This window comes from Stigmatopora argus, chromosome 6, assembly GCF_051989625.1.
Source record: "Stigmatopora argus isolate UIUO_Sarg chromosome 6, RoL_Sarg_1.0, whole genome shotgun sequence".
Taxonomy (NCBI): Eukaryota; Metazoa; Chordata; class Actinopteri; order Syngnathiformes; family Syngnathidae; genus Stigmatopora; species Stigmatopora argus.
In genome coordinates, this window is record NC_135392.1 from 5,247,152 (window position 1) to 5,259,537 (window position 12,386).

The 12,386-nt window shown below is 38.5% G+C and overlaps 2 protein-coding genes across 4 annotated transcripts; both read left to right on the plus strand.

Moving 5' to 3' along the window:
• Window positions 1-1,232: 1,232 nt before the first annotated feature.
• LOC144075616 (SUZ RNA-binding domain-containing-like) lies at window positions 1,233-6,003 on the plus strand. Of its 3 annotated transcripts, none has more exons than XM_077602872.1 (5): window positions 1,233-1,524; window positions 1,598-1,721; window positions 2,823-2,872; window positions 2,959-3,219; window positions 4,022-6,003. In XM_077602872.1, exons 2-5 carry the CDS (start codon window positions 1,671-1,673, stop codon window positions 4,131-4,133), a joined length of 474 nt encoding a protein of 157 aa, XP_077458998.1. In that variant the 5' UTR covers window positions 1,233-1,524; window positions 1,598-1,670; the 3' UTR covers window positions 4,134-6,003. The 3 variants fall into 3 exon arrangements, with proteins under 3 accessions (XP_077458998.1, XP_077458997.1, XP_077458995.1); XM_077602871.1 differs by having other exon boundaries at window positions 1,234-1,465; window positions 1,552-1,721; XM_077602869.1 differs by having other exon boundaries at window positions 1,234-1,721.
• Window positions 6,004-6,927: 924 nt separating this feature from the next.
• necap2 (NECAP endocytosis associated 2) lies at window positions 6,928-12,172 on the plus strand. The gene is made up of 8 exons (XM_077602878.1): window positions 6,928-7,131; window positions 8,236-8,336; window positions 8,445-8,549; window positions 9,242-9,323; window positions 9,989-10,097; window positions 10,197-10,323; window positions 11,016-11,100; window positions 11,357-12,172. Exons 1-8 carry the CDS (start codon window positions 7,037-7,039, stop codon window positions 11,400-11,402), a joined length of 750 nt encoding a protein of 249 aa, XP_077459004.1. The 5' UTR covers window positions 6,928-7,036; the 3' UTR covers window positions 11,403-12,172.
• The last annotated feature ends 214 nt before the right edge of the window (window positions 12,173-12,386 follow it).

The window sequence follows — 12,386 nt, forward strand, 5'->3', positions numbered from 1 at the left end:
GGCCCTCGAGGACCCCTGTTGCAGACTCTCCAAGCCAGTCCAAGTCTTTTTCTGGACCTATTGTAAACGTTGGCCATCAAAATGCAGACTTTTGACCATTTTGACTCATTTAAGAGCACCTTTGTTGAATATTTCACCCATTTCATTATATGCAGCGGTGTATGATGACACTAAAGGCTTTTCATTTGATGTAAAGGCATAGCATCCCATAAAACTAAGCTTTCATTTCAAACTATTCCACAAAATGTAGGTTTTCCTAAAGAGCAAGCTTTCCACAATACTAGTGTCCTACAAGTGCAATCAGTGGATTGCCGTCAGGTGCTTCTCTTGCCCAACCCCCGTTGCTTCAACTGAGTCCGAGTCTGTGCTGGATGTTTCGAAAAAAAAAAGCTGGCCCAACCCACAGCGGCCCTCGAGGACCTCTGTTGCAGACTCTCCAAGCCAGTCCAAGTCTTTTTCTGGACGTATTGTAAACGTTGGCCATCAAAATGCAGACTTTTGACCATTTTGACTCATTTAAGAGCACCTTTGTTGAATATTTCACCCATTTCATTATATGCATCGGTGTATGATGACACTAAAGGCTTTTCATTTGATGTAAAGGCATAGCATCCCATAAAACTAAGCTTTCCTTTCAAACTATTCCACAAAATCTAGGTTTTCATAAAGAGCAAAGCTTTCCACAATACTAGTGTCCTACAAGTGCAATCAGTGGATCGGCGTCAGGTGCTTCTTGCAGCCCAACCCCCGTTGCTTCAACTGAGTCCGACCGAGTCTGTGCTGGATGTTTCGGAACAAAATGCTGGCCCAACCCACAAAAAAATTAAGCTCCCCTACGATCGTCACACTTTTTCTGTTACAAACTGACACCGGCCCCCCATCAGAGAAGGGAAAAGTTATGTGGCCCTCACAGGAAAAAGTTTGGGGACCCCTGTTCTAAACCATTCAACCAATCTTATTGAAATTTGATGTGTTATTGCCAATTGATAGATTTTAACATTAGGTGAATAGGGATTTAATGACTATTATTTAGGCAGTTTCTCCTTAGCCATAGTTTCTTACTATTTACCCCACAAAGAATTCTTACCGGCTAAATAGCCATATGGGGCCATATAAGTTATTTGACCGGTTACCGGCTAAATAGCCCCTAGGACTATTTGACCGGCTACCGGCTAAGGAGCCACTGCCAAATTAATTTGAAAACGGCCATGGCTTTATTTTTAAGGTGAATGAAATAAACCTTATTGCATTCACCTTAAAAAATAAAAAACAGCCCTGGTCACTTATTGAATAAGCTTCCATAGTTGTGCATTTATATGAGGGAGATTTTTTTGTTTCGCTGTATGCACGGATAAGGTGGGGGGCCCCAGGGATTTCTTGCTTGGAGCCCCAAGAGACTTTAGCAACGCCACTGGAGCTGACGCACCAGTACACTAGGAGTGCTATTCTTCTGTTGGGCATTACGGTAAGAAGAGGCACGTTTTTTAAAATCACCCCGTGAAGTTGTCGTCCTTCATATTATCGCTTCGTATCTCTCCGAATCTCGAATAGAAAGAAGCTGGCAAACTGCTGCCTAACTAACCCGCCCCTTGGACACACAGAGCGGATGGGAAGGAGTTAGCTCAGCCGTGCGGGGGGAGCGGGAACCGGGCGATTGAGTAGGTCCGAAAATGGAGGATGAAGAGGTTGCAGAGAGCTGGGAAGAAGCGGCGGACAGCGGGGTAAGAAAAGCTGACTCAACTACCTTAACCCTGCGAGCTTTATCTCGTTTAAAAAAAAATAAAGTTCTAGAAACAGACAGCGCCTGGATACATTATTTGTGTTATGGTCAAACGCGTCCATTCCAAATAAACAGTTTCCGACTCTCAACAGGCCTCGCTGTCTAGCAACTACCTGGATCAACCATTAATGTAATTTTCTAGCAGGCGTGATTACCTTAGGTGTATCCTTTTCGATTCCATTTATTTTTATTTAAATTACAGTTTGATTTAAAATCACTATTTGCGGAAACGGGAGACGACAATACACTCAGTGTAATGAAGCGCCGTGGTCGTGTGGTAGTATCCAGGCTATAAATGGGCACAGCTAATTTTAGTATGTTAATATAAGACGGTCTATTGGTGATTGTGAGATATTTTAAGGCTGCATGTTGTCATAATTGTAGTTTGGAGCGTTGGAAAACATTTGGCATTAGATTTCGTTTTTTTTTCTCCTCGGAAGCAAGGACTGACGTCATTTCCGTGCTTCCCTCTTGCTTTTAACAGTCGGTAATCGAGCAAGATGGAGGATTCCCGTGAATATATGAGTCGTTTTTACGCCATTAAACATTTAAGCATTTTTCTTGTCGTCGGAGTCTTAGAAACAACATACTTTTCTCCAAAAATCATTTTCAATTGTCATATCAAACAAGTGTAAAATGGAAATACATGGTACATTATACTTGGTTTCTCTACCATAGTACAGTAATGCCTTAAAGGCAAAAAACACATTTGTTTAGGAAATAAAAAGTAATTTTAAAGTGGTAAAAGTAAATTTGAAGTGATTTCATCAGTTAGAGCAGAATTTAAATAACAAAATTTTACCACCATAGAAAGAATTGATAAATTCACTTTGGCGTTATAAAATTTTAGTGGTGGTTAAGAACCTCTATGGACAAGGGGAAACATTTTGTGATCTTTTTTTCACTGTGATTCAAATCTCAGGCTTTGTCATTCCCTTTAATCAGATTATCCATCGATTCCAAATTTTCATCCCGCATTTGTCATTCCTGTCCATGTTTACAAATATTTCTTAATATACTTCACGATACGCTATGCTTTCAGGAAATAGAGAGAAGACTTGAGGCAAAGTTGAAAATAAACCAGCAAGCAAAGTAAGTGGAGTGGCAAATATTAAAATATTTGAAATGTATAATCAAAACAATGCTGACATTTTATTTTGAAAAACCTGTCTGTGCAGGAAGCCAAGTTCAAGCTCACCTGTGAGAACGGCAATTGTAATCCAGGATGAATCTCTTCCCGCAGCCCCGCCCCCACAAATCCGAATTTTAAAGCGTCCATCCAATAATGGCACTGCGGGAAACCTTGCAGCCTCGTCTCGACCGTCCCAACAGATGAAATCTTTGGCGCAGCGTGAAGCCGAGTACGCAGAGGCTCGTCGCAGGATTCTGGGTAGTGCTTCATCAGATGATACCCCTCAGGACAATCCATGCCAGGAGAGGTAAATATTAGCGCAACAAAACTAAAAACAGATCTCTAATCGTAGCAAAATACATGACTACTACAATGTGCTGCCAATTTTTAATATTTTTTATTTTGTCCTTGCGTTTAAAGTAGTAGCCATTTGGAGATCACGCAGAACAGTAAGTGACAGAAGAAATAGAGAAAATAAAGTAGTAGTAACAGTAAGTACTACTGTAATGAAATTGTAAATCCAGAAATCCTACTCCAGAAAATTTACACCAGCATAGAAAACGTTGAGATTAATCTTTGAATTAAGGTTCTCAGCAAATCATTTTGAATATATATATTTCCTAAAATAATGGGAAATTATTTAAAATTAAACTAGAGGTAAAAATGTTGAAGTTCCATGGCATTTTCAGGTATTGTTCTCTAAGCCCTCTAGTCTGTCCAAGGCACTTAGAATTTCACATAAGTCTTTTAGTGTTGTTTTTTCTCAGTGTCAGTCCCCAGCTTTGATAAATTACATTGCGTGTCCAAATGGCTACTACTTTAAACGCAAGGATAAAATAAAAAATATAAAAAATTGGCAGCACATTGTAGTACGTACTTGTATTTAGAAATATGTCCAGCGGGGGGCAGTACATGCCCTTGTTATTCCTAAATGAATGTTATCTGTAACGGGCCGTATATGGCCCGCGGGCCGAGGTTGAAAAACATGTACACACGATCCGGGGCCGGTGGCGAGCGCGCGAATCTCGTTTCGGCGAACTGTCCGTCGGCCAAACGTCTTTCGGCGAATCGTCCGGTCACGATGACTTTGTTCTCTCTTATCCCTCTAGGCCAACTCGAATGACTGCACAGCCACCATCCGAACCAGTTCGTCCCAACAATCACGTGATCCGCCAGCCGACCGGGCCCGACGGTACCTCAGGCTTCCGACTTGGCAGATAAACCCGAACCTCCTGCTATTAATGGGACAAGAGCAGTGAAAGGGGGGGGTGAGCAGAGTGGTGTGAACATTAGGAACACGAAGATAAAACAATGAATGGTCCGCCCTCACTCGAGCCAATTTGCTGGCATGGTCTTTGCCCTCCGCCCTTATTTTTTTCCTACGTGGAACAACAGGAGGGGTTCGCAGAGATTAGCCACATCCCTACTTATTAAGGAGGCTTTTGGTTAGCATCCCTAAACACTGTGATACTTTGCTACACCACGAGGTGCCCTTTGACTCTTATGCGTTCGCAGGCGAGTGCCGGGGGTGTACGGTGGTGTCAAGTCAGTCCCTTCCAGGCGCATTACAGTAAGTCCGGAAACAGCCCTGGAGACATGTAGACGATTGAGCTGGTCCTTCCATGAAAAGTTGAACCGGTCGTGGTTGCGTGGCCTCCGGTTACGGGTTCAGCCGGTTAAGTATTTGTGTTAAGTAACTGAGGTATTACACACTGGACTGAATGTCAACCCGTTGTCACCCTTAAGTCATCGCAGATGACCAAAGCAACAGTTCACGGTCCTTTGAGGGGTTTGGGAGACTGGCCAATGCTCACCCGGATAAAAATATCCGAGGGCTTCATTATTCGAGCAATAACATTTTAGTTTTTGTTTTTTTGCCCTCGTAGTTTTATTTCTACCCCATTGTCAGCTTTTGGTTTAAATGGTCTTATGTTTAAAATAGTTTAAATGGCATCCGTTTTTGGGTATTCGGAAATTTGCGACTATAGATTATGCTATAGCTCATTAAAAAGTTGAAAGTAATTACAAAACATAGGTACATGTGGTTGGTTTGATCGGATGCAAGTATGTGGCGAACAAAGTTATTCATTTGAATGATTGCTTTTAAATAAAAAGTATCGTGTGATCATTAACAAATCTGTGACTTCTGGATTATAGTTAAATTTAACCGTCTGATCCGTTTTTCTGTTGTTCTTTTCTCACAGCATTTTTACACTGTCAGATGTGCGCAACTTCTCGAACAAATTTGCAAACCATGAAATTGTTAGAATCAGCTTGCCATTTAAAGAATTGTTTTTAAACATTTGACCCATCTATGCCTTAAATCTTAAATGACCAACATTCATTCAGTATGGCTTCTGTTTACTCGTCTAAAAAAATCAGATTTTGAATTCTCCATCACAATCATTTTTCTCTCTTATGATTCATAATGAAAGTATCTAACTTGAATGAAGACAACTTGTGGCTGCAATGTCAAAATGGTGTTTTAGTGTGCCAAGATCAAATTGGTTGTACAGCTGTGATGGCCATTACAAAAAGTACAACAAACTGAGGTAGTGCACCTAAAACTAAGGTAGATGCAAATATTTTTTTGTTTTTTTTTACAGAATTGTCAAAGAACATTTGAGTTTATATCTGTTTTAATTTCATTTTATTTTTCTGTATGGTGTGTCAATGGAAAAGCACGATGCTGAGAGACATGCAGCTTTGGCACAGAAAACTGGAAAAAGTTCCTGTTCTAATATATGCTACTAAAGCTCAATTGCTATTTTAAAACTCAGGGTAGCATATTCAATAATTAATGAACTGTAATTGGGATGGGACTATTCATATTTTGTTGTGCTTTCTGCCTGTGCTTCTTGTTCAGTTCTAATGCTACTAGGGAGATTTATTCTAAAGGAATGAATGAATAAAATTTCAATTTAAATCATGATCACCTACTCTACAACTGTCATAAACATTGTCCATCGACTTTATATCATTCAGTAAATTTTTGTTTTATTCCTTCACAGCATCAGTAGAACGAGATTGTCATTTAGAATCCTAAAACGCTGATGGAAAAAGATCCCTTTAATAAACCTACTACAAACTAGTTTGGCTCAATTGCTGTTTTTTTTAATGCGGTATTTAAATGGAAAATCATGATGGGAATTGTAATATTTAAGAAATGTATTTTCTCTCATGTGCTAACATGGGCGACCCGGTGGCTAAGTGGTTAGCGCGTTGGCCTCACGGTGGGGGACCTGGGTTCAAATCCAGGTCGTGCCTGGGTATGAGTGTGCATGTGAATGGTTCTTTGTTGCCTTGTACCCTCCAAATGGATGGCAACCATTTCAAGGTGTCCCCCACTTCTGGCCCGAAGTCAGCTGGGATAGGCTCCAGCACCCTCTGCGACCCTAGTGAGGATAAAGCGGTTTAAGCAGTATTTTTTAAATCACTGGCTGCCATTGACAAGAAGATGTGGATTTTATTTAAAATTTCATCTATTAGTGCCATTGACGACGCTAGACGTCCAATCCATTTTGACTGGAAGCCTTGCTCACTAGTCAAATTGGATAGAACAGGGATGTCAAACCCAGTTTGGTTGGCGGGCCACATTCATGGTGACCAGATGTCATGTGGGCCGGACCATTTTAGATATAATATTTAGATTATTTTTATATAACTGGATTAAAAGCCCTGAATATTCAGTTTTTTATAGATCTAAAAAATGTTAATTTTAGCTTTTTTTAATATATATTTTTAGATTTTGAAAAATGATTTTGGGACTAAAAACAGAAAAAAATGATTAAAAAATTACAATTATTGATTTAAAAGGGGGAAAATCAGGAAATTTAATATACATCTATACTCCTCATTTTAACTTTTAACGACTTTTAGTCATCACCATTGTATTCGGTGTTTCTGTCATATCTTTATTATGTACTTTATGCACTTTGTTACAGTATATATACTGTATTATTTATTGACTTTGATTGCAAACACTTGCAGTAATTCTCCTAAACAGCAGTGGTGCTGCAGAACAGTCCCGAGCTTATTTCAAACTACCCCGCTTCCACTTTAGCGGACTGAAGTGTATTGTGATTAGTTGGAAGTTTGAGTTCCATTAAGTGACGCTTGACGAAATGGCAGAAGACAACGGTTATGAATCGATGCTCTGTGTAAAGCCAGAGGTCCACGTTTACCGAATTCCACCCCGTGCGTCGAACCGTGGATATCGGTAAGTAAAATGTTTACTTCACGAGACATCGGGAACTGTCAAAACGCTAGCTTGACGTTGCTACAACACCCAATATCGGACACCCACTTCAGTCTGACACTATCACTTCTGGGCAACTTTTTTTCTTTCGTTTTAATTAGAGGTAGTCTTCTATTCGTTTTCTAACTTGTGATTCAGACCACTCTACATATAAAAATATTAAAATTTTTGATCCTGCTGGTTAAGATTCAAACCTGCTCAATTCTGCTGACATATGGAAAGCTAAGCCCAAGCTTCCGTCTGTCAAAATTCTTATTCGTGTGAATTGCAATGTGACTAACTACAGAAATAAACATGAAACTAGATAAACAAACAATTCCAATAGGTCAGAATTCTTAAGTTTAGGATTAAGGGTTTAGTTCTGACTTTTGGAGATCATTTGATTTCATTTCTTGAGACCCTTTGACATCACTTGTTAGTTGTTTCCCCCCAAAATATTCCTTGTAAAGTTTTTATTTAAAAAAAATAGAATTGAATTTTTGCTTGAATTTTTACAAATTGTAGTTGATCACAACTGGCCACCTACAGTAATTCCTTGAAAAACAAACTTAATGCGTTCCAGAACGAGCTCGTATGTCAATTAACTCGTATCTCAAATCAATTTTCCCCATAGAAAATAACTGAATACAAATTAATCCGTACCCACCCTCAGAAAAAACAAAAAACAGGATATTACAATGGAAAAACATATTTTTATTTGTTCTAATTCACCACCTACTCACAAAGTAACAAATACTTATTTGTGGCAATGATGTTCAATACTAAAATGTGACATTATTCAGTACAGAGAGACGGTAGCGGCTTACTGACCACTCATCCGCCGGGCCGCCCATTCATAGATATTAATCATTACATTTTATTATTACTAAATCATTTATGTGTAGTAGACATACACCTGCTTATGGCAGGTGTGATACTGGTGTGTGCCCATAGCGAGCAATGATGATGTTTCTCACACCGGTACTCAGCGTGCTCAGGGAGGTTGTCTTTCTGCCCAGACAAACAAAAAACTAGAGGGAACATTGGATACAAGAGAAGGAAATTGTGTTTATTTTTTTTATACAGCGCTGCCGACTGGAAGCTGGATGAACCTGCGTGGAGTGGTAGATTGAAAATCACAGCAAAAGGAAAGATGGCCTACATCAAGTTAGAGGACAAGAACACAGGTAAATAAAAATGAGATGCATGCCTGGGCATGTCAGTTTCTAAGATGTCAATGTGGGTAAAATGCATTTAGCTCCCTTTGTGGCACACTATTTTCTGTTTATTTTTAGGAGAGCTTTTTGCGCAAGCTCCAGTTGAACAATATCCAGGTTGTGTAGTTGAATCAGTCACAGATTCCAGCAGGTACTTTGTGATCCGGATAGAGGACGGAAATGGTAAGATATTTTTATTTGTAATATATACTGAAATATGAAACAGGTTGCTGTTTTACTGTAGTGAATTGAACAAAATACATATTATATTGTCCACCAAAACTCAATAATGACCACCTCGCTCCTCAAATTGTACATTCTACCATATTTTGGACATTAAATCATCTATAATGTGACATTAAAAGATGAATAATGAATTTAAATCCTAATCAGCCTTCTTTTTTCAGCTGCCTTGAGTGTGTTCAATAAAAAAAATCTCCAAACAAATGATGTTACACCTAAAATGAGCTGCAAATTTTTGCTATCTGCTCGCATGGTATCCATAAGCTTTTATTCTTGTTGCTGTGTGACCGTTCTGTCATTTTGTCAATATATACTGGCTACCAGAAGACGAGAGCGCTAGGAATGATTATCAATTATTTTTGTGATGTCACAACCAGAATTGCTGGGGAAAAAAAGTGGGCGTTCCCTGATGCATTGTTTTAGGTGGAATAACATGAAATGGTAAACAAAACAAAAAAAACTGACAGATTTGAAACTAAACTCATTTTCTACATGTAAATTACATACATTGGTGCACCATTTTCATTTAATACCATCTTTTATTGTAAGAATTCACAATTCGTCCAGCAGTTTTTTTTCTTCATCTTATCAAATACTGTACTGGCACAAAACTTTTCATGTTTTCATTGTAGGTCGCCACGCTTTTATTGGTCTGGGCTTTGCTGATCGAGGAGACTCCTTTGACTTCAATGTTGCATTACAAGACCATTTTAAGTAAGATGAGATTGTTCACTTTTATTTTGGTGCATTACATGACATCGTGTTAAATTACGTATTCAAACATTTCAATATTTAAGAAAATGTAATGAATTATGTATGAATGAAGTGTGCTATATGTGCAAACGTTTGACCCCTTATTAAGGAGAATTTTAATATATTCTGTCTGCCACAGGAGGATTGAGTGATTCTGATAAACAGATTAAATGCAAATTTTAGTGATCTTGACACGAGTGCTACCATACTTTCTCGCATATTAGCTGCCTCCGCGTATTAGCCGTACCCTTAAAATTGCCTTAAAATGGTTGAATTTTAGAATTTCTCTCGTATAAGACGTCACCTGATTCACAAATTTCACCTCCATATTCATGGTTTTAATAGTGGACTAATGTGTTACTTTGAAGGGAAAAATCTTAAGAATTTTTTTTGTTAAGCACTTTATCTGCTTATCTTTTCTCTATTTTGAAATAAATGACCATATCGGCCACATTGTCTTGCGTTATGGCATTTCGTGCATGTCAAGTCTAATTTATGCGCATATAAGCCTTACCCTTGATTCAGTCATCATTTTTTTAGCGACAAATACGGCGTATATGCAAGAAAATACGGTTCCCATTTGGCAGCATTTTAGTTGTTATACACATACGTTCTTATTTCTAAAGGTGGGTAAAGCAAGAAGGTGAACTGGCCAAAATGGAAGCAACCCAAAGTGCTGCACCGAAGCTGGACTTGGGCTTCAAGGAGGGGCAGACCATCAAGATCAGCATAGGGGTATTTATCTTACTGAGGCAATGAAAAAAAAATTCTCTACATTAAATACATAGCCACTAAAGCAACTGTTTGCTGAATACTACTGCATCTTTGTGACAGAACATTAAGAAAAAGGATGCTTCTAGTACCAAGCCACGCCCCATGGCGGGAGGTCTGCTCCCACCTCCACCTGGAGTCAAAGCGGGAGGCGTCATCCCACCCCCTGGCAGCCAGCAAGCTAACAGTGGTGTGTAATTCTCTTTCAGTCCACTAGCCATGAAGGCGTTTTAGGGCCGTTCTGTAAAAAAATATATGTAGCGGAAATATAAAGTCGCACTATTTTGGTTGGTAATGTACATGCGTTGAGATGTGGAATGTTGTTAAGCTTTGTTTTGGGATTTGGGCATTTATCCGTTCAAATTACAAGTTAATTGTCATGATATTGCAACTTTACACCTCCCACTTTGCATAATGCTTTTATTCATGAGTGTTAATGGTAAATGGGAGTCTATCCCAGTTAACGTCATAGAATTACTGGCGGAATACATCCTGCAATGCTCTTTTCAATCAGCCAGTGGCAAAAGGTCTCCAATTAATTTTAATTGCAGGCTACATGTTAAAACACCAAATAGGGCACAGTTTAGAAGCATAGACATTTTTTGATGTTACTTATGCCCGCGCATATGCACACTGATAGCATTTACCACAGGTGCATGTGGTATTGAGAAATAATGAAATTACGTAGTCAGGGATACTCTCATCTGATTGGCGATAATATGTTAAGGGACTACTTTTTGGAAATAAAAGATTTTCCATTTTTTTCTTCACTTTTTCTGAAAAATGCAATTGTTTTTTTTTCAATATTTTAAACAACATTGATAAAAGTGTTGTCTGTCCTTTTAATTATTTGTTCTCATGTTTTATCTGTCCTCATTTCAGCACCTTTTTTAGACTATGGATCACCTGATACTGAAACACAGCCCAGCTCTGATGTGTGGGGGGATTTTACATCAGCGACTTCAAAGTATGTATTACAACAACCTGGTATATTTGCGGCTTGAACCGATGACTTAACATGTTGATTTGACCACAGCGGGTGTGTATAAAGTTTGCATATGACTAAAAAATGAAAACATAAGCACAGAATGTGTCTGAAAAGACCAATCACAGAAGCTCAAATGTGACAATGTGCAATCATTTCATCCCTTGTGCACATTTTACTTTGTCCAAGTCTGTTGACCAGCATTTCACTTGTGTGTGTGTGTGCATCTCCTCCACAGTTCTAGTAAGGATGCTGCCAAATCAGGATGGGTGCAGTTCAGCTGAGAATAGACAAACGTGGACACATTTCGGTGTATACATTCCATGGAAGGGATGTTTGTGTGGGGATGGAAAAAAAATGCAAACTGGTCCAATTCACTCAGAGGAACCACTCTGTGATTGATGGTTGTTTACCAACTGGCTTTAGGCAAACATGGCTACCTGAAGATTTTTTTTTGAAACCATCTTCGTTTTCACTTTCCTATTTAGGAAGATCCCTTTGTGGTTATCAGTTTGGGTAACCACAAAAGCTACTGTATTAGTATGAATTTGGTTTGTTCTGTTATTGCATCAAAACAATCATTGCTTTAGTTTTTGGCACAAATTCCATAGAAATGCGCAGAATGGAATTAGAGGTCTTGAGTTATACTCATCATGCCACCTTTTTGTTTTGTTAGATCATGAAATTGAGACTGCTTTGTTTTTTTGTTTTATTTTTTTTTCTTTACTGATATAGTTTTTCTGCTTTTTTTGTGTTTTTTTCCCTTACTGATATAATTTTTAAAAGGACCTGCAAAACTGAGCTCATTTTTTTGGGCTATTTTGATGAAGAGTTTTACAAATAGCTCTTAAATGTTCATCTAAATAGCTTTTAAATATTATTCCAGGTTTGTTTTTGTTTTCCTGCATGCTTTTGTCCTTTTAATGTGCCTTTACAAAAAAAAAGAAATCTCCTTAAACCTATTCCAAAGTTGCACTGTGTATTTGATGAAGTGCCTCTTCGAAAAACAATTGTACAAAATGTAAACCTCTTTGTAAATAAACAGTATATTTCATTTTGTCCTGTATTTCTCATTGAAATGAAATCCTAGTTTTTATTTTCGATTTTTTTCAGGCAGAAACTTTATCCATCAACAGTGTTGCAAAGAGGGACTAACTCATATGTGTCAAAGTGGTGTCCCGGGGGCCAAATCTGGCCCACCGCATCATTTTGTGTGGCCCGGGAAAGTAAATCATGAGTGCCGACTTTCTGTTTTAGGATCAAATTAA

Excerpts from the sequence above, each read along its gene's own strand:
- LOC144075616 (XM_077602872.1), top strand. The coding sequence starts at position 1,671 with ATGGAGGATGAAGAGGTTGCAGAGAGCTGGGAAGAAGCGGCGGACAGC. Across the intron at positions 2,873-2,958 it reads AAAATAAACCAGCAAGCAAA|GAAGCCAAGTTCAAGCTCAC; the intron begins GTAAGTGGAGTG and ends CTGTCTGTGCAG. Across the intron at positions 3,220-4,021 it reads GACAATCCATGCCAGGAGAG|GCCAACTCGAATGACTGCAC; the intron begins GTAAATATTAGC and ends TTATCCCTCTAG.
- necap2 (XM_077602878.1), top strand. The coding sequence starts at position 7,037 with ATGGCAGAAGACAACGGTTATGAATCGATGCTCTGTGTAAAGCCAGAG. Across the intron at positions 7,132-8,235 it reads GCGTCGAACCGTGGATATCG|CGCTGCCGACTGGAAGCTGG; the intron begins GTAAGTAAAATG and ends TTTTTTATACAG. Across the intron at positions 10,098-10,196 it reads CCATCAAGATCAGCATAGGG|AACATTAAGAAAAAGGATGC; the intron begins GTATTTATCTTA and ends TCTTTGTGACAG.